The sequence below is a fragment of the Pholcus phalangioides genome, unplaced genomic scaffold, assembly GCF_987345545.1.
Source record: "Pholcus phalangioides strain wild (caught in Gottingen) unplaced genomic scaffold, Ppha-v1.0 ptg000011l_1, whole genome shotgun sequence".
NCBI lineage: Eukaryota > Metazoa > Arthropoda > Arachnida > Araneae > Pholcidae > Pholcus > Pholcus phalangioides.
In genome coordinates, this window is record NW_028301604.1 from 14441173 (window position 1) to 14467794 (window position 26622).

Here is a 26622-nt window from a genome sequence, read left to right on the forward strand (position 1 = left end):
GGCATGATTTTAATATTGAATTCACATATTATGTTTCTGTTTTAAAAAGTTTGTGACAACATACATCGAGAAAGCGTCATGAACTAGAAGAAATTTCAGTTGTGCGGAGTTTACTAAGGCAGCTTCCAGAAACAGCCCTCTCTACTTGTTTTGAAAAGGGGGATTGAAAAATGAGACCATTGCATATCATTTGAGAGAAGATATTTAGAAACATAATAAATTATATTTTGCTGCACCTATATTTATTGATTATTTTATGATTCCACTTTAAGTTCTTATGGAACGCACCTTGTATATTACAGTATTTGTGCGTGCCGAATGCTCTGACACAAAACGATTTAGATGTTCAAGTTGATTTCTGAAATGACAGGTCATATAATATTTATGTAAGTTAGTTTCTTTTTACCCAGTTAATCGGTAATCAGAGAGAAAGAGGCGAAAATATCATGCATCACTAGGTGGAAGAGATAAGGTGAAACAGCAAGAAAGTAGCCGGCATAGGGCGATGACCCTATTCACAGTGACAAGTCCCGATACGTTGCGTCAGAACAGTTTTTTTTCTCCAAGTCTAATGTTTTGACGCGCGGCCGTAGAGCAGTAATTGAGTAGCTGTCTGTCACTGAAGTGACATACGAAAAGAGACCAAAAGGCGAAATAGAGATAACCTAATCGGCTTTTCGCGTCAGTTTCCCACTAAGATTTCTTTTACCGCTCCATCTTTTACATTGGTTTTAAGTAATCTACGCGACGAAGCTGTCGCCGCCACTGTGAAGCCATGGAAATCATCGGGAAACGGACGCAAAGATGGCGGAGGGACCAGAAAAACCACATACGCACATGAGAATAACAAAAAAAAAAACGATGCCTGTTTTTTTTGCTATACCATAGTAGTTTTTTATTTTCCATATCTTCTTTCATTTCAACGACTAACTAACGCACAGAAAACGACAGCTAAGCCTCTTTCTTCCATTATAAAGTTATAATAACGAAATAAATTTTTCGAAACATATTTGCTCTTTTTTTATGAGTTTTACTAAGAAACCTGTTCAGCTTTGACCTGTGAAGTTTTTTTTTGTTTTGCTTTTGACCTGTTCTTCACTAAATTCGTTGTAGCGGTCCTGATATAGTTATAATAAGAAGGGAGTCACGACTAAATCGAATACGAAAAGCAAATAAAGTTGAATGCTCTTGAAAACTATTCCGTAGTAATTAAACTTCTTATTTGGCTTGGATTTTATACAGTATAACCCCGTGGGAATAAACTTATTGCACGCGAAACGTTCTATCATAATTGTTTAATCTTTAAGGACAAAAATTGATACGAAATCGAATATTAAACGGAATTGCATTTTACACGTTTTTTCCCTTAAAAATTGGACGATTGTCTTTGAAACTCAAGATTAGAAGATTAGACATTATTTATAACAATTCATCATCACTCCTTTTTGCAACGTCAGCACAATCTGTTTATTTGTCACACCCATTATCTTCAATTTTTCTTCTGATTAACCGTATTTCTACCATACCTACAGAGAGGCATGGACTTGGTTGAGAGGGTGCAGAGAAGAGCTATGCGTGCTCTTGTTGGCGCACAAGGCTTGAGCTATGAAGAAAGACTTGATTTCTTGAATATGTTTAAATTGGAGGAACGCGTACGTGTTGGGGGAGGATATGATCGAAGTGTTTGAAATTTTCAACGGGATGGATAAGATGGATCATGAATTAATAATACACCGTCAATCAACTGCTTCGACAAGGGGACACCAGTATCGTTTAGTAAGGGATAAATCCAGGTTGTGGTGTTGCAGGGAGTTTTTACGGTTGTTATTAAATGGAATAGCTTACCTCCGGGTGTCGTGAATTCCAACACAATTGATGCTTTTAAAAAGAAGTACGATAGACATAGTGGGATAAATCGAGAAGCTATCCATACTTAGATAAGACAACCATAATCTTTTTTATGGGCAGTGTATTATATATTATTAATTATTATTATTTTTTGGTCATGTGCTTTTATATTGGGTATTTTGGTGATATTTGAAATCCATGTTTTTTATGGGCATAATTTTTCAGCCACCTCGTTGGACAATTTGCCTGTTCTGGCGTTTGTATTTGTATTTATATTATTGGAACATGTACAGTGTATCTTTCTACCGTGAAACTCCCCTAGGAGGCCACCCCCCCCCCTCCCTTCGTGGCCAGTTTTCCTCGGAACGGACAATAGGCTACATGGACATAATATAAAAACCATCCCATTCCGCGGCCACCTCTGTATGCGGCCAGCGGCCAACCTGTCCGCGGCCACTTCCTTGTACATAAGAATTTAAAAAACAAGTTTTTGTGCATTTTTTTCGTTCCAATGCATTCAGAGCTGGTAGTTTTTCTTGTATAACCTTATAAATAATCTTTATACATCAGCATAAATACTTTTTCGGATCAATCGGATTTTCTGTTCATGATAGTATGACACTATCAGGTTGGAAACATTTGTAAATAGGATGATAAAGGCTATATATGACAGATGCTATACTGTTGCTGCTAGCTGGTGAGACAGTTTAAAAATTTGCTCCCGGGTGACAAGGTAAACTAAGCAAATATAGACTATGATCTTTACTGAATAGGTAGAGGATGTGGAAGTTTCGGCTTTGAGGATACTTTCTTCAGAGATTCAGTAGAACAACAGTGAGGGAGTAAAAGAAATGTGATGAAAGAACATGTACAGTACTTGCTGTAAAGAAAGAAGAGATCCCCAATAATACAGATTAAAAGGAATTGTTCGGATGATCTGGTATTTCAAGTTCTGCATAAAATACAGTGAAACCTCGACATGATTAACGATACCGGACCAAGAAAAAATGTCTTTGTAGAGGAATTATCGTTGCATCGAGAGGCAACATTATAATCACGTGTCATCAAATTTATGCTGCTGTTGGCAACTTTTCTAAATTGTCTTTTCCAGTATCACCAAAAATACAGTATTTTGAGTATTTATTCGCTGCAAAATATTTTAATTGATTAGCTGATAAAAAGAAATTCAGTTAGATGTGTATTACTCCTGTAAAGGGGTTTATTGCAATACACATTAATGCATCGCACGAAAAATAGCGATACCGAACACTTTCGGTCATTAGGTGATGCCCAACACCGATATTATTAGATATCCTCGGAAGAACTGAAACATGACATGAGTTAAAAAAACATACTGAAGGATATTTCGAGCGAAAGATAAATAAAAATAATAAAAGCTGTGTAGTGGTTTATATATATATAAATCCTCCTAAAAATATTGTTATAAAGGGGTTTGTCATAGTAAAGGATATCGTTGTATCCAGAGAAGTTTAACATTACTGACTACAGGCTGTTCCAAACAATATTTGAAAAAATACCGTTGTAGTGGGATTTATCGTGATATAGAGTATCGTTGTAGTGGGATTTATCGTGATATAGAGTATCGTTGTAGTGGGATTTATCGTGATATAGAGTATCGTTGTAGTGAGGTTTCACTTTATACGTATCTGTTTTGTGGGCATTGTAAGTAAATTGAGCATAAGACGTTTTTGTGACATTGAAAACCGTTATTTTTACACGCCCCTGAAAAGTGCTTTTCCTGTCATACAACGCCTATTCGGCGGTCACCTCCGCAGACGGCCACTTTTTTTTGCGGAACGCCGAGTGTCCGTCTTAGAGGAGTTTTACTGTATTTATAACAAGACTTCTTATTTAAAAAATTTTCGTTCTTCTAATTAATTCTCTTTGATTCATGATATCATCACGATAAGACTAAGTTGATGTTTCAGCAATGCAATCTGTCAACACAAGTTTATCGCACACAAATATGACCGAGACGAAAAAGTAACTTACAGATATTAGGGCTTCCAATAAATTAATAATTTCTTTGTTTTTTAATTTGTCAGTCTAAACCGAAACGAGAGTGATAATAGACACAATCTTTCAGTAACAAATTTTTGCTACGCTGAAAAAATAACGCCCAATCTGAACACTTGAAAAGATGAATCTCTCGTAAAGCCTTTTAACGGTGTTCACACAGACAATTTTACCTGCCCTTGACGAATAAGAATCCAATGTTTTCAACAATGGAAACTAAATGAAAATGATTGCAGGAATTTTACAGATCTCTTTGTCTTTTCAGTTTCTTATTAAATGGATACAAAGAAAAAGCAGACATCTGTGATCCCAAGGTTCTAAACAATGTTCCGTCTATTGATTGATATATATATGTGATTATCATCTTAACGCGTGGAAAATTCGTCTTATTTTCACTTGCATCGAATATATACGTCCCTTCACAAAGAAGAGGAGATGTTAATAAAAAAGCGTAGAAAGAAACCAAAATAGGAAATAAATAATGCGACGACAAAGCACAGTTAAAACCAGCGATGGGCCCGCAGAATACCTTCATTATAACTTATGCCAAAAATCTTCTCCCTAAACGATAGAAGAAAGCAAATAAATAAAATGGACCCCGCAATTTTTTTTTCTTTCACAAATTTCTTTGGTTTTCAAAGAAAGTCTGCTTTTTTCTTTAAACATTGGCTGCTTACTTACTACTACCGAGGAAACCGGTGTGTTGTATATTACAGACAAACTTCTAGTTTGAGATAATGTTCAGACATTTCAGTGGCTGGAATGGGCTCGCATGGCTCATATATATCCTAGATAAGAATGAGATGGCAATTTAGGAGATTCAAGAAGAAGGGCACATAGATAGCGAGACCGGGTGTGAGAGGGCGGAAAGAAGCATGACCCGACAGCTTTCCAAAGGACATTTGTTATATGTTGATCGCTGCCCACGGGGACTTGCTGGAGTTTTCGTATGAGCATGACTCCATGTTTTTCTTTTAAAAGAGCGATACGCGACATTGCATCGATATTCTTCGAACCTCCATGCGGATAAATTTAGAGCTTCAGATACATCCGAATGACCTTTGAAAGTAATCGTCATTTGTTGCTTCAATGCCACCATCGAAACAAACAGTTCGTAGTCCCTACACATCATGTCTCAATATCTAGCAGTTATATACCCCCTGTCGGCTATCTCATAAAATTTCGAATCTATATAAACAATTCTTCCATCAAACTTACCAGAATAAATGCAAACTGCAGTGGAAACCCATTTACACAACATTCAAGAAGCCGCGTCAAAACTTTGTATGAATGCGAAAAAAATCGCGCGACTGCAAATCTTTAAAAATGATCCTCCTCCCTACCTAGACATCAAATATTATAATAGCTCGATGATTTTAATTGCGTTTTGAATTTAGTTATATTGCGTTTCAAAAATCATACTTGAGAAAAAATACCTCTTTAATTTAATTTTTAAAGCCATCCTTTCAAGAGTCGAAACAACGTATATATATATATCTATATGATTTTGAACTTTAAAATGTTTAATCGTCGTTTATTTTGCTGTTTGACCATTTTTATCGCACCACGGTCATTTTCTGCGCACGAGGGCTAATTAGACCGGGACCCACAATTCATTGCCGTTTCCGGACGGCAGGCTTGTTTTTTATACTCATCGAGAGGTTGGTGCACTAACCCCTCGATGAGGGAGGTAGCCCTGCGGTAGCAATTTTTTCTGCGGTCATGTCGCCATTTTTGTTGTACCCCTATGTCAGGAAAGTTTTCTGACAATGAACTGGGGTATCGAACTCGCGACACCTCTAAACATCCTTTGGTGCTTCAATCTTATCGACCTGGGCTACTGCGTCCTTTGCTGTTTGGTTTCCATATCTAAACAAAACAGGTGGTGGCGTCAAGTAAAGTTCTTTAACAGTTTTCTAAAAGCAGAAACCAATACAGTACTTGTTTCTTATTAACTGAACTGTACCCTCCCAAATGATTTCAATGTACTTTCCTACCCTCCGGGTATAACGCCGTAGACATTAGAAAAAAAAATTCTAATAAGACATATGTGGCCGCATTTCAAGTAGGTAATTTAAATGTGTTTCCATGGAGCTTGACGGTTCTACTGAATCCTCAGAAAAAATCAATGAATTGTCATGGTAGTGTCCACTCTGAAATTATCAGAGTCAGATGAATGCTTATTTCCGCATCTGACAACGACTATTCTGAATAGTATGGCTTTTAGGGTGACAATGTTCCAGAAAAACTTTCACGACATGTTTCTACACCCTACAAAAAACAATTTAGTGGAGGAAAATAATAGCGTTTTTCAAAGATTTGAAGCAAAAAATATGAAGAACTGAGGTTGTGTGACAAAAAAATGACATATTATAACATTAAAATGTATACCAATGAATTGTTACCGAAGCCAAACGTCATATAAATGTATTATAAAAGAAATTTTACTGAGAGACGTATAAACGGGGTTCCACTGTAAGTGAACAGAAATCGTCTAGATTTATTCTTTAATTGACCGATTTTAGCCATGTACATTGACAACGTTTGTATCCAGAGTGGCAATGATCTTTAGATGACTCAATGTTTCTATGAAACTGGAAGTCTATTTAAGAGTATGTATCAACTTTCACAAAAAAAAAAGCATTCCCCTCCCGAAAAAGCGATTGTCAAACAAAATCGAGCACCTGCCTTTGTACTGTAAAAAAACTTCAAAAAAGAATATTTCGATTAAATCCTCTCGAGCTGAAAAACTTGCGTTTCCAGTGTAAAGCAATCTCGTATAACGCAAGAACCAATTACCTGACGATCAGCACACCAGACTCCCAGCATTTTCTTTCGATCGAACCAATTTTTTTGCTATTTTCTCCTAATAACACGCTTTCCGAATAAAACGAAAAAGATTTAAAAAAAACTACAGATGGTTAAATTCTATAGATATTCATCCGATACAGTGATTATTTCTCATGTTAATGAGGTCTAATACGGTCGATATACAGGGTGTTGCCTTGAAATGGCGACAAACTCAAAGGGGTGATATTAGGCATCAAAAGGAACAAAAAATCGCCATAGAACATGGTATTGTAAACCACGTTTGGTCGGTGAAAATCACAAAAATACTTATGAAGAGGGGCAGATATCGCCAGCACACCCGATATCTTTGACCGCGTCCGACAATCGTTACTCCGTCGCTGTCGGTTGTGCAATGACCTTCGCGTCCGCAACTTCGAACAACTCCTGTAATCATTTCTCTTCGTCTACTTTCTGATTTTGAACCGTGTTGCACAGGCTGTGTTGTAATCATGCTGTCAAATAAATGTTTTTCTACTTATTATTGACTCTTTTTGTCCCACTCAACGTCACACCCTTCATAAGTATTTTTGCGATTTTCACCCACTAACGTGGTTTGCGATACCATGTTCTATGACAATTTTTGTTCCTCTTGATACCTAATATCACCCCTCTCAGTTTGTCGCCACTTCAAGGCACCAGCTTGTATAGGATGCATAGGAAAGTCTCTTTATCCTAGAATATAACTTGCGAATCGTTTACCCTAGAAACATACGTCTAGAATTCAGATAAACCTAATTCATATCACAAGGGGTTGTTTAGTTAATACGATAAAAAATTACTTTTTAGTTGGTCCCCCTTCCTAAAAAACCCCATCAGAGAGAAAGTTATTGCCCTGTCTCTCCTTAGCAGAACGAAAAAATTTATCTTAAAATGCCATATTCGCTGAGATATTTGAATTCAAAAATCGCTGAAAATAGGGAAAAGAACAGTATATGAAGCATGGAATGAGCTTGTCCGTTAGTTTATGCGGTTCCTTCTTTCATTTTCAGCGATTTTCAAGTACAAATATCAAAGCAAATATTGCACGTCTAAGTGGGAACATGGAATTAAACATGGATTTTTTTTTTGTTGGGCCCAGGAGAGACAGGAAAACCACTTTTCAATTGGTTTTTAGGATAAGGTGACAAAATAAAAAGTTAATTTTTTTTTATTTTAATAATTATACAACCCTTTGCAATACGAATGACGTATCTGAGGTCAAGCGTCGTTATTTGGATATTTTCTTTACAACTGGAATTATGCTTTTAGTATCAACGGTTCGTGAGTTACTCCAGGATAAGGACTATCATATATGCACCCTACATAGATCTACACATAGAATACCATTCTATTTTTACTTTTACTCGAAAAAATCACATTAATATACTTGAACTTTGGTGTATAAAAATTTAAATCGTTAGAAACATGTTAATTCCAGAGCGATGAACCAGCAAAGAAGATAAATAGATAAGAGCTCGAAAATCGACGGTAATTTTCAAGACCTCAAAATTCAGATAGAATCATCATTGTGCTACTATATTACACCGCATATAGTTTATGTTATTTCGCTACTGCGATTCTACCACAATTGATAAAAAAGAAAGCTCAGATGAAGCTATGCGAGGTACATTAATTATTAAGATGCGTGGTAAAGTAATCGCTTTTAAAGAATAGATCATTTGAACGTCACGACCCTAATGACCCAAGAGATTGCGGAGGCTTTACCCCCTTTGACGCTGCGTCGAAATTGAAATAAGCTAAAACAAGTTTCCAAAGTTATTAAGATGATAAATATATGCTTAAGGGTAACACCTGCTTCCTTCCGCGGAGTACCGAAAATAATGTACCGCGACACATAACATTTCCATTCTGGAAGTTTGACTAAATTATGATTATGATTATCATGCGTGTGTACGTATGCGGGGAAAAGATAGATTAGCCTGTGGTTGACTCTATGTTTTACTCGTTTCCACGCTTTGATATATCAACTCGTTCTTCCAGTAAATGATGTTTCAAATCGGCGAAAAAATTGCGAAAAAGAGGAAAGAAAGACGACAACGAGGTTTGATGTTGAGGTTGTTATTTCTCAAATCTGACTGATTATTGACATTAACTGATTAAATCAGACGGAGCTAGATTTGATTATGCATTCTGAGTAATTTTTTTTTTTTTCATCTTACCGTATAAATTATACTGAAAGCTGTTTCATGATTAATTATTTCCATGATGTGTTTATTACAGATATTATTCGAATATCAAGTCATTAATTTCTTATCAATCATCTCGTGATCGATTTTGTAATATACTTTGACGAACTACTTCAAAATAAAAGATCAATCAAGTTCTCGAAGCAACCGCCAATGAAGATTTTGAATTTTGATTTCTGATGCCGGTCATTAAACTTGAAGATTTCATTCAGGTCACTCACGAAACTCTTTGATCGTTTGATTGACGATAAAATTATCCGTATTCATTTCAATTCGACGAAAAGTTCTTCAGCAAAATAATTATTAGTTCTTTTGATAAACAATTTTTTTCCCCGAAACTCAAATCAATTTTTGGCTAGGTCGTGAAAAATTCTCAAAGGCAGCAATTATTCATTTCTACTTAATTGCATTCGCACTTAAGTGAGAGCTTTTTAAAACATTTTGAGAAATTTTGCACAGTAAATTAAATAAATAAATAGATAAATTGAGGGTGATAAATTAAATAATAAAAAATTGAGATAAAAATATTTATAAATGTTACTTTGAAGAGAGAGAGAAGCAAAATGTACTGTATAAAAATATACAGTCGCGCGATACATGGACATAATCCGAAGTCTTAAAACTGCACAAAAAACCTTTCCGGGATTTTGAGTGAATGCGAATCCATCTAGATCAGTGGTTTCTCTTAAACTTTTTTCACCCATGAACCCCTCTGGACCAAGTTTTCTTTTAGCATCCCACTGTCTTATCCATCCCCCCAACCCTCATTCAGAATTGAGTCCTCTTTTATTTATTAAATTGGGTTTTCGAGTAAATTTATAGTGAAATTTTTTTTATAAATAAGGTAAAGGAGTCCGTAGATCTACGGAACCCTGGGCTAGAGTTCAATGAGTTTCCATCTTGAGAGAGTTTTATGCAGAGCCGTCTCAACACCATGGAACCCTCGAACAAAGTGATGGTTCCAAGCCCCATATTTAGCTGGAAGAAACAGTTACATATTAACTCTCGAAAATCATAGTACCAGATGTTATCGTGTACGACTCCTATTGCTATAAGGCCCCTAGGGTCATGCGTTAAGATGGCCCGGGTTGTGTATATATATATATATATGGGCAGTTTTTCTGGATTCTAAAAGTAGTTTGACTTTTCCCTACCGTATTTCACTTGAAGCTTTATTTCTTCGCATCGGAATTTTTTTCACAGCTTTCTATGGCCTTCATTTTTATGGCACGCCCCCTCCACTTGATTGCCCTCCGTGCACCTCCTAGAAAATCTCAGGACCACAAGAGTGCTATATGGCCTCAGGTTGGGGACCATTGATCTGGATAAGGCATCTTCCTTATCACATCCAGCCTCCTACTCGTGTGCACCACGGTGCTGAAGTGCTCGAAGCCATGCTCGATACTATGGCTGATTTCTAACCTTCGACTTCCCAAGTTCAACATCTCCTGCCAATTGCATATAGCAGTGTTTCTCAAAGTGTACATCGTGGCTCATAGGGGTGTCACGGTGAGCTAGAGATAATGATTTATGCGCCCATTTATATTTTGAAGTGGTTATTTTATATGGGAAGATATCTACCAAACTATTCCGGAAAGCCGCAGATGAACCATGAATTGGGCAAGGGAGCTGCGGGTGACAAACGTTTGAGAACTACTGGTATATAAGGATGGCTACGTATTATGCTGATATTTCAGCACAATCAGAATTTTTGTATGGGTGCTTTCACTTTGGTGATGGGCTTCGATGCTGCTCAGGGCCGACTCAAAAAGTTTGAAGACCCCTAATCTAGATACTTTATTTTTCAAATTCGAAATTTGTCGATTTTCTTAACACAAAAGAAAAACAAAAATAAAAAAGGATCAAGGAAAAACCGAAGGATCATAAAAACAAAATTGCCGTCCATATCTGCCTGAAATTGTGAAATGATACACCGCCTACCTAATTTCACCGGGCATTTTTTTAAGAGCTTGACGCCCATCAAAGTAGACGTGAGTGCAAAAAAATAATAAAATAAAAAATAAGAACAAGAAGAAGACACGGAGAAGAGCTATTGAAAGAAGAGAAAACTGTCATAGAGAAGAGAATATGATAGAAAATAAAATAATAATGAAAAAAAAAAGAACCTGAAAATAGGGATATAATAATATAAGAGCAAAATCGTAGACAAGCAACAAAAAAGCTTGCCCTAGGGTAGGATGGGAAGTTGAATGAGAGAGAGAACCTAAAGCTGAAATTAAGATGTTACGATCTAATTATGTCCTGGATCATAAACTATGCTAATCGCTGCTTAATAACCTGTACTCAAGGTTGTCAAACGCCGGGGTGTGTCAAACTTCGTTGGGTGGACTTGAGATATAATAAAATTTTGGCCTGACAGGTGTGGTAGTTTTTACCCACAGCGTTGTTTTCTCTCTATATTATAACTGCCATGTAGTTACGATCAAAGCCGAAATTGCTCTGAAAGCGAGAGGCGCTTATGTGAGAAACAAGTTCAATGAGAACGTTTATACCACAATTGAGACAGAGGTTAAGTTTGGCAAAATTTACCTCATTTGCTGACCTTTTACAGCACGCGTTCTCGACCTGTTTTTTTTTATACATATTTTATCTCGTGCGACTCATTAAAAAGTAGACTCAATTAAACTATTTTGAAATTTGGAAGTGAAACTTTGTCTAGAATCTACTCGAGACCAGTGTTTCTCAACTTGGTTCCATATGGCCCCCCTGCATTGCTGAGATACTCCAAGGGGGCCATGGATGAAAATCAAGTTGAAGGGGAGCCATGACTGGCTGCTAAGGGGGCCACAAAGCGTTGTGAAAAAAAATTGAAATTTAGAGAAATTTAAATAATGTAAATGTTTACTTGAAGTTTCAAGTAAAATATGGTATGTGTGAAAAAAGAGTGAATTCTTTCAGAATGGAGCAGAACTGCCCTTAGAGTCAAGACCGTCTTAACGCATGCGCTCACCCAGACAGCCCGTGGCCTCGAGTGCGTAAGTAGGATGGCTCCACGAAATGAGATTTGATGCACTACCAGCAATGTAAGGGGTCCCTGATGATGCTAAAATGTTAATACATGTTATCTTATATATTACAAATACATCTTAATACATGGGCTCAATGCAGGCATGGCTCTGAGCCTAATGTTAATGGGAGGGAGGGGGGCCCTACATGATGAAATCTGGCACTATGATTTGCGAAAGGAACTACGTACAGCTTCGAAGCTGTTGCTTCGTGCTAAAGTAAGATGCTCCAGAAAAAGAGGTCTCTCTTTGCCCGAGGACCCATGGTGTTGAGTCGACACTGGACAGAACCCCCACTGGATAGAAAACCCTCACTGCATCAAAGGTCGACCTTACTCATGAAATTTTTCTTCAATATCAATTTGCTCAAAAATTCAATTTAATGTGCAAGAAGGGTCCCGCTCCTTGATGAAGGAGGCGGGGCTAGATAAGATGGGGGGCACGAGAAAAACAATATGGTCCGAAGGGGGTCATGGGAGAAAAAACGATGAGAAACACTGCTATATAATGTAGGCAGGGTATACTGTGTCTAGAAAAGTGTGAAAAAATGAGTATTACAATGGCTTTTTGTATAGACGTCATAATCGTCATCAGCATCACTTTGAGGGACAGGCACAGGATGATCCCCATAGAAATCAATGTCAAAATTGCCTATTTTACAGCAGAAATGCGGAAATTTAATAATGTTTGCTGCCACACCAATAATTTTAAAAATTTAATTGAATTCTTGATTTTCGAAATATTGAGTTCACTTAAAGATACGAAGCCTAGAAAATTAATTATAAAATAGTAGCTGCACCTATTTTCAAGTTAAATATCCATGCAAAAAATAACACTGTTTTCAACTTTTTATATTTATATCTTCTCAAGTATGAAAATGAAAATTAACGTCTCCATATTGTTTTTTAATGTTCACCTGCACAATGCATATAAATTTCGATTAAAAAAAAATAATGGCCTATAAATTACATTGAAGAAATTCCGCAGCTTTGATTTGAAGCAAAAACAGGCAGATCAATAACTTGAACTTCAAGAAAAATTTTCGAAATATTTAGCTTTTATTAAAAAAAGAAACAAAAAGTGCCACGAAGCTGGGCTGGAAGAGATCTCGGCAAAGGAATAAGTCCAGCGGCAAAGTCCTGGCGTTCATTCATTCATCTTTTATTAAAATTTTTAAATAGATTTGTTTCTTTCATGAGCCGCCGAGTGAAGTCCAAATGTTGGTTACCTTGCACACATTTTTGTATGTCCCTCTAACCATAGCCCACTAAACAATTAGAATTGAATTGAATGTCTAGTCGGCCGTGCTCTAACCCTTCACTGAAAGAGGGAAATATGACGTGATCCGAAAAGCCTCATAGGTATATGCAGTTTATCGAAAAACAATTCTCAGGATATACAGTCAAAATCGGTTATAACGACATCAAAGATTCCTCTAAATTTCATTCTTATAACCAAGATGGACGTTTACGAGACCTTTTAAGTATAGGAAGTATAATTAGATGCGCGATATCAGATAATACGCACGAAATTATTTGATTAGGATCAAGGTGACGGTATTTTAGAGAGGAAAATACGGGTCAATTGGGATCATAAAAATAGGATATTGCTAATTTTCATCAAAATGTAGGTAATTGTCAGCAAACTTGGCCAAATAATCTTGGTGAGAAAGACAGCAGAGGTGTATTAAGGACGGTTGAGGTCCCGGGACCAGAAAAAAACATTATGCCCCTTAAATTAGAAGAAATTGTGAAGTTGGGGTTTTGCGGGGGCCCTTTAGAAGTCACGGCCTAGGGCATAGACTAAAGATATAAATTTCAAGACTAAAGATATTATTCTTACTCTGTGGCCTAGGGTGTGCGCCCGGTGCACCCGCCATTAAATCCACCTCTGAGACAGAGGTATAACAAGTCTGCAGTGATTCAAAATGCTTTATGTTTCACGAAACCAAAATTGTACACGACAAATATATGTATATAATATGTGTATATTTATAAATAGTAATATTCGTTATAATACAATTTATAAATTATTCATTTACCTTGATCTCCGCTTTCAGTAAAGATTATGAATAAAAGTGTGTATATATATATATATATAACTTTTGTTAAAAAAACGAAGTATTATTATAAAAAAATATATTCGGCAATGGCAAAATATTACTAGAAAATACGGGATTGAAGAGTGGGAATGATGTGGGGAAGGGGTACACGGGTCATGTCAATGAGCAAGCCGGAGCGTCAAGCATATAATAAAAATGTTTTCAACGTTAGGTGCCGATAAAATACCAAATAAACATTGCCTCAATGTAATAAGTTCAAAAAAATTCTAAGAATTTCTTAGAAAATGCTGTTAAATGGAAGCAAAAGCGACGGAAAATTTGTCATTTTTTCAAAGGCGAACCAGATGGCCATATGCATATAGAAACGTCCTCTCCACTTGTCAATACAAGATTCATCGAAAGACTGGTTATTTGTGGATATGAAGATGGCCACAAATAACCAGTCTTTCGATGAATCTTGTATTTAAAAGGTTGTCGAAAAATACATTTGATGCTAAACACTTTCTTTTCTTTAGCAATTCTTAATAACTGCTCTATTTCAACGATAGCAGGTGATTTTGTATATATAATTGACATATACTTTTTCCTTGTTCTGCAGATCTTTCCGTTCTTGTAAATAACTCTGAAGACATGCTAGTACTAATGCAGAGCCCTGCATTGTTGTCGTTTATTTGGATTTAACCTACTGATGGACCCGAACTTTGGTAAGTGGTTCCTGTACGTCTCACTGTATTTAGGATTTATCCACCAACTTGAAGTACTAATATTATGTTTTCATAAACGAAATTTTTTGAACGTTTGACTATGAATAGATGTATTCAGTTTAAATATGAGTTATTTAATTATATAATTGCCTTATGCATTTATATATCCATCCAAACCCGGTGCAGCACGCTTTCGGGCTATAAAAAAATGGTGCAGCACTTTTTGGATTTATAAAAAAATGATCTTTTATTTGCTTATTAATAAAAACGCTTCGTATCACTCGGGGGTTGCGCATAAAACATTTATAATTGTCTACAAAACACGTAAAGATATATACTAATATACGGGGTGATTATAAAAAAACTATCCCGACATATGGGGCCCTAACTATCATACCATTCACAGAAACTGAATGAAATTTTGGCATAAGGTATTTTGATGTATGCGCTCAAGAATGATATGGAAAACAACAGTGTCACTCTAACAGTTACGGTTACAGTGAGAAAATTTCGAAAATATCAAATGGCAACACCAAGATTTTTGTATTGGAATGCGATCTCCATGCTGAAAAACACTAAATAGCGTTGGAATGGCACCTGTAGCACGAAAATCCCCGGAGCTAGGCAAGGAAAAAGTAAAAAGGACTTTGCCGTGCACCAGAGCATTAATGTTCGTTTCATTCGTCACACCGTTTCTTCGGCTGAGATCCCAGCCTGATTAGTCCTCCACAAGGTCATGTGGAAAATTTGTGAAACACAATAAAATGCTTTATTTTATGCTGCTTCTCTGTCCTTATTGGTTGTCCTCAATTTTAGCCCATCTACCGCCGGTGATTTTCATGCTACAGTTGCCGTTCGAACGCTATTTAGGGTTTTTCACAATGGAGATCACATTCCAATACAAAAAACTTGGTGTTGCCATTTGATATTTTCGAAATTTTCTCACTGTAACCGTAACTGTTAGAGTGACACTGTTGTTTTCCATATCATTCTTGAGCGCATACCTCAAAATACCTTATGCCAAAATTTCATTCAGTTTCTGTGAATGGTATGATAGTTAGGGGTCCATATGTCGGGATAGTTTTTTTATAATCACCCTGTATATCATAGAATAATATAATATTTTTACTCAAAATTAGAAATATTTTTGTGTCCTGTATAAACAGTAAAAATGCCTTAATACAGTGTTTCTCAACCTTTCTGAAAGCAAGGACCAATAAAATGTCTGAAAGAATTTGGCGGACCGCATGTGTCCCGTATTAAGGGACATTCCTGTAATTTTCGTTGTTCCGATTTTTTTATACATTTGTCCCGTTTTTTCAACAACGATACTTTCCCATAAAATTGTCAAGTTTAATGTTTTTTCTACAAATTTTCAGCAATGCTAATTACGATCGGTGATTGTGCTTGCTTTTGGTAATGTTTCTGGATTACAATCAGTGATGTCCCGTATTTTACGAATTATCATTTAAAATCGGAGTTTACCGTATTTTTCTCAATGAAATATGGTCATCATATCATTTGAATACTTTTTCGTGAAATACTGTACATTTCTGTTAACTGCAGTTTGCAACAGCCCTTCACGTCCACACCCTTCAGCTATTTTAGCAGTAGTTAGCAAATTGCATTTGAAACAATAAATTGAAATTTCTGGCAAAATGTAGTGATATACTGGATTTAAGATCACTATTTCCTGCATAATCCTCGATGATGTATGGTGAACATAAATATGAACCTAAGGTATAATTTTAAGTGAACCCACATGGATATTACTAATATCAATTACAACGGGTGAATACACGGCCCCCGCATCCTTCAGCAGGGTCCCTAGGCTGGAATCATTAGCGGGCCCCCACACCAGACCTTTCACGGACCCTTCTATAGTGAATTTATAGCATAAGTGGCTATAAATTCACTAAAAGAACAAGAAACAAAAAATGATAGTAATTGTTCCGGGATCTGTCAGCCCCACCCCCTGTGGGGGCTATGGGTGAATAATTTTATCAAGTCTGCCAGCGGATGACCTATGCCACCGTCGTGGACCATAGGTTGAGAAACGCTGCCTTTGTAGAAACTAAAGAGAAAATTGATCGCAATAAGACTGACATTAAAAAAAAAGCTGGAATACTCATATAAACTCTCGAAACTATGTATGTTCCAGTTCAAAAAAAAAAGAAACCAGGTTTTTCTTTTCAACATCGAAATGCAGAAGAAGGCAACATCAAAATTCTTTCACGAAGTTTTCAACGGTAGCCTCGGATCCAATGCAACTAATCTATTACGAAGCTAACAATAGCCTCAACAAGTTAAAACATTGAAATGCTTCAGATAAAAATTGGACTCGCAGTCTCATCAACCTTCCAAGATGTCAATTTAGGATGATTGATCAATTCACGAAAAGAACCTGGTTAGCTTACAACAAGAGGAGAATTTTCCGCCAAATCCAGTACAACTCTAGCAATCAAGAGTTACAAGCGTGAAACGTTTCGAATTCAGCCATGCACGAAATCACTGCTGTTGCTGTTTTAGAGTACACAGTGGGTTGTCATTACGTTAAGCACCGAGCGGAACTGTACGACGAACGGATTGGTTAGATCAAAAGGTATTACGACCAGTAGCAAAACATGCCCATCTATTATTCCAACATCCCTCTAACTTCTACTCTAACCCGTACACGCTAACTACTATATAAAGTAACAGCATACGGCCAACATGTAAAGCTAGAAGGTAAATATATATAAAAAAAAGAATTGCCTCAAAATGTTTGTTCAGCAAACTCTTTATCCCCATTTTACCCAGAGGACAATTTTGTGTCAACAAGTGGAACATCTCTTGCTCGGCGCCGTTGTTATGTCGTAGATTTCGGTTTGTTTACGCCGATAAGTAAGGAAGAGTATGTATTCCATATGAAATGCTATACGTATACGATGAAATCTGATGATCACGGCAACCAGTTTTAGGCAAAGAAATATCTTGTCGTACGTTCGTAACCCACCTTTAGTGTTCTTTCAGCGATTTTGGTCAACTCTTTCATTTTCCGCACTTTGAGTTGATTCTTTTTGGCAGTTTCTTTCACCGTGAAGATGTATACGATTCCTTCAAGTTCCGTGGAAATATTTTTCGGCGAATTCAATTTTTTGTGATCATTTTTTCAGATAGTCACGGTAAATTGTGATAAAATAAAATATTACACCTTTTTTGGGATTAATTACATCCAATGTTTTAGTTTGCAAGGAACTTTGGTGGTTACGAGACTTCCGTGGAATCAAGACAAACATGAATACATAGGAAGTGCTGGTACAGTAATATCCCGAAGTAATAGACCATAGACAGAGATAGAATTCGAAGGCTGGGGGAGGGACACGATGATGATGATGATCACGTAACGATGATCACAACATTTTTGTGTATTAAGAGATGGTATTTTTTCGGCCCGAAATATACTAAGAAATTGAACTTTCTGGATGTTATGTCGAAACTAATATTTGGAAGGAAAAATGATTTGTGTCTCCTCCGGGAATCGAACCCGGGTCCCCTTGCATACCGTGCAAGTGCGCTAACTAATACACCAGAGACATAAATTTCAATTCCTCATAACTTTCTGTCTCCATTCAGCACTTCATGCTACTAATGCGTGATATAACATTAATGCCTTTTATTCCAGACATGATATCTTTTAATCCTGAATGATCCGGTGCATTGAATATCATATATTGAGTGTAATTAACAAAAACTCATTGAACCGATTTCTTTTCTGAATTTCTTTTTCAGTTTAGAAAGTACATCGTTTAGTGTCATTGTAGTACGAAATGCGGCTATATGGGTACAATACCCCTTTTTTTTTTTATCTAGAAAGAGTAGATTACTCGTTGTCATTTGTTGAGAACTGCTGAAATTTCAAGTGTTCAGAGATAAACAGGGTGATTCAAAACTCAACGTTTAGGGGAGGGGTAGAAAACACAAAAACAAAACAGAATCACATAGGAATGTATGATCGGAAACCCCAACCTGACCAGCTGGAGGGTTAAACAAAGATGAAGAATTGACAAGCCAATAATGAGTAGAAAAACTCTTTATTTAGCGATACTTTACACAATGACAGTACGCGGACATGTTAAGTTTCACAATAGTGCCCAGTGTTCTTACCATTCACGTCGCAAGAATCGCCGTCGCAGCTGCAAATGTCCGCGAAATGCCGGGTATTTTTTAAACGGTTCGACAATCAATGCGTCCTCGTTGTGAAGCGTGCATAACTGTGGATGGTTTCTATTCGTTGAGATATTCGAATTCAAAAATCTGAGAAAAGTTGAAAAAGAACTTCATAAATGAGGAAAGCAAAGTTGTCCATTACATTATTCTGTTCTTTACCAACTTTTCTCGATTTTTTTTGATTCAAATATCTCAGCGAATACTTAGAAACGTGGATTATTTTTACCTCAGGAGAAAAAGGGCAACAACTTTCTAATTGTTGAGAAATTAGAGGACAGGGATGACTGTATAAATGTTTCGCTTTTCATTTTATGACACAATATATGTTCATTGTTGAAACTGGTGCAGAGTGACTTGGAAACACATTTTTTGGCATTTTTTAAGTTAGAGCCATACATGTACAACGAACGATTGATGCGATAGAGACCGCATCAGGACTTACAAAACACTCAGTATGAAGAAAATTATTTTGCAAAGGGGTCCGTGGCTTACATTTTCTTCTTTTTATAGGCACAGGGGGTCGATGGACTTCATCTTACTGGCACAAATTGTCCGTACACAAAATGTTAAGCACCCCTGGTAATACCCCTTCCAAAGAAAATTAAAGATAAAAATAAAAGAAGTCACAAGAAATTGTGTAAAAAGTATAAATTTGAACAGGTATAAATATGGCAAGAGTTCTGAAAAGTTTCAATCCTTAACAAAAAACTTATTCTCAAATAGCCACCCCCCCCCCATCCTTAAAAATCGAACTGTTCCCTTGTGGGGTGTTGGGAATCACCGGTTCATAGATATAGTAAAATAAACTAAAACCTTATATATATATATATATATATATATTTTACACTTAATTTAGCCATTGTCACTAATTAAAAATCAGTGCACTTTATGGGAGTGAATCATAGAGGGTAAATTATCACACATTTGTCAATTCAACGATAAGATTCCGCATTTTATTAAAAAATGCAGGTTTCAAGTTCCCATCATCTTTTAAATTGGAATAATAAAAAATAAAAAAAATCAAAATGTATCCTCGCGCACTTCTTATATTCATATTTTCATCGCATTACAATGAAAAATTTTACAACTTTATGCTGCGGAACCCCAGAAAAGCTGTTGCCGAACCCTGGTTAGAAACATACGCATTTCAATTTGAATTAAGAATGATTTTGATTCCAAACTAACGAATTTCGGTTATTGATCACCTGTTGTGGCTTCAAACCTATCGCCACAAATTACAAAACAAAATTTGATTCCAATAACCATTTCAAGCCATGCGTGTTTTTTCGAATAATATTCAGTATACAGAGATAATCTCAAAATCTCATTCTCAGGAATTTTTCATCATCAGGTTTTTCCTTCAAATAATATTCAATATGCAGAAACAATCTGAAAATCTTATTTTCACACAAAAACCATCATCATATAAACATCATTCCGTCGAAGAAATGAAAGAGAATCATCTAATTCTTTTAAAAATGTAAAAGAGAAACATACTATATATTTAAAAAATATCAAACGAAAAGCTGTAGTGCTGCCACCTAGGGGATCAAGGAGAAAACAGTAACAAAAATTCGAATATCTTTATCCAGAGTTGCTAACAAATATTAACAAGAAACGAGAACTAACCGATTTAAATAATAATAATAATAATAATAATAAAACATTGATAAAACATAAAAAAACTTCAAATTATAAATAAAAAAAAATTTTCCCACGGGTTTCTTACATGAATTCACAGATTCAAAACTATTTCTGGAATATCAAAAGGGCATTGTACCGAAGATAGAAGAAAATTCAAATTCTACGTAACGATTAAAACAAAAAAAAAAACTCGATAGCTTAATTGTAGGGGGAAATTCTTCCTAAAAAAAAAATTATTTTTTTTTTGTTATTTATTTTTCGTCTGGAGTTTCGTGATCGCACATTGAATTTTGATTGTTTTTTCGAGCTCTCATTGTTCTTGATTGTCGAGGAGGGGAAAGAAATATTCCATCGATACATAAAAGAAAGAGAATCAATACATGCTGCATTCGATCATCACGAATCTTATCGAGAAAGGAGGAGCCCTTGAATCAAATGCAACTCTCGAATCATCTTTTGGGTCGTGATCACATTTTTATTTTTTATTTTATCTTTTTTTTTTTGTTGCATGCGAATGAATTCAAAACATCATGCATGTATCTTGACATAGTTTCATGATTGAAATCGGGAAACCCGCAAATTATAGTAAGCATCTTTATATTTTCTAAACCCGATTGCATAGTTGTTCACTTGACAATACTTTCATGTTATAGTTCATTCCTCTCTTAAGTTTCGGTTTTTTTTATTATTATTGTTATGTACTATACTGAATTATCTGCTTGGTTATAAAAAACTCAAAATACTATAGATACAACTCACAAATTTTCTATAGTGGAATAAATGTATTTTACTTTCTATGATATTGATTTTATTTTATGAATATAATAGAAAATAAAAGTGTAAGTCAAGTATTTTATTTTCTATTATTGCTCAATTTCTGGAATTATCAACTATAAACTTTGCACACATTCTTTGAAATTCATTCATTTTTACAAGTATCCGTTGCAATATTGTGTATTGTATATTATATACCAGTATTACAATATTGCCTAAAAACTTAAGGGGGAGTCGATACCTTCAACATGGTGAAAAACTATGCTCTAATAGAAATAGCATTGAAAACCATATTTAACCAATGATTTATTTCAAATTTTTTACACATGTTCTTGATTGCAGGTACTATTCTATGCTGGTATGAAATTTTACATATCTTGGATGCTTAATGTTTTCTAAATTTTTAAAAAAAATTCATTAAAACAGCTTGTGCACAAAATAAAATTCCCCGACATCAATGTAATTGAATAAAAATCAATTGAAAAAAAAAACAAAAACTGTTTAGTGTTCATGAAATGAAGCAAAAGATTGAGATTTCATCGACTCAATCTAATTTAAAATTAAATATTAATTTAAAAAAAAAGTTGCATTTTAAATTTAATTTTAAATAAGATTGAATGAATGAAATCTCAATCTTTTGCTTCATTTCATATGAGCTGAACAGTTTTCTTTATTTTGAATCAATTTTTATTCAATTATATTGATGTCATGGTATTTTATCATGCACGCAAGCTGTTTTTAATGCATTTTTTTTTTTGATAATTTACAAGGAAAGTTAAGTATCCAAGATATGTAAAACTTTGTAACAGCATAGCATAGCACATAAAATCAAGAACACGTGTAAAAATTTTAAATAAATCAATGATTACATACATTGGCGTACGCAAAGGGGGGGGGTTTGGCGTTATAACACCCCCCCCCCCCCAAGTCGAGATTATAGTGTTATTTTGCAAGAAAAAACGTAAACCCCCTTGAGAAAATTGCCTCATTTTCAATGATATTTCTATTACAGTATAGTTTTTCACCATGTTAAATGTATCAACTCCCCTTAACCCTTTAGTAGGCAGATTTTAAGGTAGATAATTTGTATATAATTCACTAAATAATTTTTTGAAAAAGTAGTACTAAAATGACCTATCAAATAATTTAAATTATGGTTGTTTATCATGATCATTATATTTATATTTTATTACTATTTATTGATATTATATTTATATTTTTGTTATTATTTATTATCATTATATTTTTGTTATTATTTATTATCATTATATTTTTGTTATTATTTATTATCATTATATTTTTGTTATTATTTATTATCATTATATTTTTGTTTTATTTTTTATCATGATGTGGTAGATGTGGAAAGGTTGGAGTAGGATCGGCATCTGAGGACCTGCCTCATCAATAAATTCGTGAAGTTCCGCGAGCTACACTTCTGTAGAATAATACGTATGGTACAAAAATTAGGGTTGGTTACGGTTACATTTGTGCGAATTTATTTCGCGAACAATAAAAATAAATAAATTATAATTAGTTAATAAGCAATTATTTATTAGATTGGAAAATTTTGAGCTCGATTCCTTTGAGAGTTTTGTCTAATAACATCAAAAAACCTACCAATTTTTTAATTTAAAATATTAACTTCTCAATAAATTTACTCCAAGGTGCGATCCCTCGACCAATATTGATAGATATTTTTGGTGTGCTTCAGCAAATTATTTTATTATTGATTTAAAGTGGAAACTGGCCAATAAGAATTCTAGTTAGAAATTCATTTTTCTGTAGATGGCGCAATGGAAAGAAAGTCCAAAATGGACGAAAATTGCAATCATAGTATCAGATAGAGGGATGCCAATTTCATTTTTGACTAATCAAAGTGTCTTGGCGAGCCCTCAGTGATCCGCGCGAGTCACGGGTTGAAAGCTCATTAACTTAAAGTGAGTGTTTAGCATACGCAGTGTAAAAGAGAGCCTATTCACGGAATATTTTTGCTGAAATCGAAATGCATCGCAATTATTTAGGTCAGATTTTTTCAACGTTGGATAGCATTGCCAGAGCAGTAACTAGGGGGGCCAGGCTGGCCTGGTGCTCCGGGCGCTGGTGCAGAGGGGGCACCGAATTTAACTTTAAACTGCTCCTTCTACATTACACGGGGTGCCAAAATGCGTGCTTGGGGGCCGGGCTCATGCCCCAGTAGTTTCTCCTTTGGGTGGTGGCGTCTGGTGCACCCAGGACCCAGGGATGGCCCCGCTCATGGGATTCGGGTTCCAGGAGATCTCGAGTTCGAGTCTCGGTAGGGGCAGAAATGTCATTTTTTAGTGCCCGAGTGGCGTGGTGGTAAGATGCTCGTCTACCACCGTGTAGGTTGCTGTCCCGGGTTCGAACCCGAGGGAAGAAATAGATGAGATGTTTTCCCTAACGAACTTGAGGCGACCACCAATAGACAGCGCCGTCATTTTCAACCCATCTCATTAATGACAGTAAATTGCAATATAGCGATACGGCCAGAGTTAGTGAAGTAGGAGATCTTGGGGACCCAGGGGATTTGGGCGGCACAACTCAATCGATAGTGAGCTGCTTATAACGATAGGATGGAGTTATGCTTGGTTTGAATGAATGAACTCTAATCTAATTAGCTAACCCGGTCTTCCGAATCCCGGGAGCATTGCTCCGATTTCCCATGTGTAGTTAGCTCTGAATTTTCAACCAGTATGACGATATACTTTAAGATGCAATTGAAATGCTTCAAGATCGAAAATTTTTTTATGATCCAGTAATGTACACGGAATAATTGCCTCAAAGTTTTGAGGATTATAATTGTGTAGCCTAATTATTATTTTTCAACACAGGGGTACAACAGAAACGGCGACATGAACACAGAAAACGATTGCTACTGCTGGGACTCCCGCATCGAGGGGTTAGCGCACCAACCTCTCGGTGAGTATAAAAAAGGCTGCCGTTCGGAATCGGCAATAAATTGTAGGGCCGGGTCTAATTAGCCCTTCGTGTGCAGAAAATGACCATGGTGCGACAAAAATGATCAATGATCAATTAATGTTTTTTTAAATTTAGCAAGATGAATTGACATTTGAGATTTTTTGGTTTGAAACAAGTTGAAAATTGATCAGTATAACTTTCAAATTTCTTAGGGTTGCCTTTACAATTTCCCAGTGCGTTTACAACAGTTCATGCCCCGATTCCGGTAGATCAACGAACTCATGAAGGTCGATATGTTTGGGAACCACGTCTCCACAGCGCTTTGCCGCATTCCGCTAATCGGTAAGTTTCATTTTGCCGTTCATGCCTTGAACTTTCGTGAAGAGGATATTTTACTTAAAAACTTTAATGCGAAATTTTGCCGAAAAAAAATGAATAAAAAATAAAATGTGAAACTTAATGACTAGGAAAAAAAAAAGCAATTGTTTGATTGGTCTTGCAGGATGTGTGCAGAAGGTGCGACTCCCAATTTACCCGATTTTTCTCATTTCGCACCGAGAAGAGATCTCTCTAATGGGCATGTCGATTTTTCATCGCATTACAGACTCAGTCCGTACATGGAGCAAGTTATATCATCTTTGCATGGTAGTCCGGCTATGGGTTCCCCTATGGTCACTGACACCAGAGGTATGGAATCGCATTTGTTCATTGTAGTAGCATTAAAAAAATGATCGAGTATGAATATCTTATTTTATTTATTGCGTGATATCTGTGTGAATTTGCTTTATTTGTAAATTTCCATGTGTCATTTATTTTTCAGTACCTCTGTCGATGGACTATTTGCAGCAGGTTTCGATGCTGCATCAAAGAAGCCTGCTCGATGTTCATAGCGCCTTGCAGCCCGGAGCAACTTCAGCTGCAGAATTAGCTCTTGGTCTTGATGGTAAAATTCTCTGTGTGAATTTTATTACGTGAAAATATTTACCGCTTTAAATTTATTAATATATATATATATATTATATATGTGATATATGTAATGTATAAAACAGTAACTAATTTTATTTTAAAATTCGGAGTTTTAAATTACTAATAAGTATTAATTAAGTATAATTACTTAAATATTAATTCTAAATTTATTTTATTAATTTTAACATTTTCTCTATAATTTATTTATTCATTGAATCACATTCATATTTCGTATAATAAAAGCAATATTTATATAACAAGCAATTGAAGGACATTACTGTAGAATAATGTTTCTTATGTGTGGTAAGTAAGTCAGTCATTCATATTGGTTCTAACTGGAGAAGCTGTAGGTATGTCAAAATGTATTTCGTCTCATGGAATTAAATAACTTTGATTGAAGAGGTTTCATTAATAGACATGTGCAGGACAAAGAGGAAGTAGAGGTTGGTACATTATGGTAATATATAGCACCAATTTTCTGTGATGGAATCAGTCATTTCAATCTGTTCCTTCCTCACTGATTCAAATTGATGAACGTTTTTCTTGTACTTGTGTTTTTTCATTGAACGATTTGATAACCTTACGTACCATCAATGCTATTAATATTATTAACTAAAAAATTATGCATCCATTACATGGTTTTTTTTTAGATCGAATTGATTTTCTATCGCTTACACTAGTGTTTTTCTCTATTTCAGGTTCTCAAATAGGTAGTCCAAAAACTGGTGCACGCCATGGCAGAAAAAGAACTCTGTCAAGCCCATATTCAGATTTTGATATCAATTCGATGATACGTTTTTCTCCTAGCTCACTTGTATCTTTTATGAATGGTTCTAGGAGTTCGAGTGCTAGTGGTTCCTATGGTCATCTATCAGCAGGTACAGTATCGCAAAAGGATAACAAAATACACATGTGATTTTTCCACATAGTATTGGTTAATGTACAGTGAAACTTCGCTGCAACGATACTTGATATAACGATAAATCTCTCTATAACGATATTTTTTCGTCTTTTTTAAAAATGTCTATACTATAATTTTAAATTGCTACTTCTCTGTATAACGATAACGCCTCCACAACGATATTTTTTTTTGGTCTTCAGATTATCGTTATATCGAGGTTTCACAGTATATAAAACGCACGCAATTCTAAGGAACCCATTTCGGTGAAAATAATTTTTGGAGATAAAACTGTGTAGCGATTCATTTGATCAGTATTGTTATTTTGATGATGGAAAAATCTAAAGGGTAAATATAAACGTAAATATTGATCGAATTCGAAAACAAATCATTCAAATAGTTAATACTATACTATGAAAAGTAATTGCGTTTGTACAGCAATTTTGTTCATTCATATAACGCGTATATTTTATTAGAGAAA

At 35.5% G+C, this 26622-nt stretch overlaps 1 protein-coding gene across 6 annotated transcripts in view; it reads left to right on the forward strand.

The window, feature by feature from the left end:
* LOC149080098 (transcriptional activator cubitus interruptus-like) overlaps nucleotides 1-26622 on the forward strand; it is a 76553-nt gene that overhangs the window by 39440 nt on the left and 10491 nt on the right. For 4 of the 6 annotated variants that reach the window (XM_089239097.1, XM_089239096.1, XM_089239099.1 and 1 more), the window contains exons 2-6: nucleotides 14608-14713; nucleotides 24490-24619; nucleotides 24780-24964; nucleotides 25098-25220; nucleotides 25942-26121. In XM_089239097.1, coding sequence (XP_089095223.1) covers nucleotides 14698-14713; nucleotides 24490-24619; nucleotides 24780-24964; nucleotides 25098-25220; nucleotides 25942-26121 — 634 coding nt within the window. In that variant the 5' untranslated portion in view covers nucleotides 14608-14697. Of the gene's footprint in view, nucleotides 1-14607; nucleotides 14714-24150; nucleotides 24278-24489; nucleotides 24620-24779; nucleotides 24965-25097; nucleotides 25221-25941; nucleotides 26122-26622 lie in introns of those variants that run through there. The other 2 variants (XM_089239093.1, XM_089239094.1) reach the window with 2 other exon arrangements.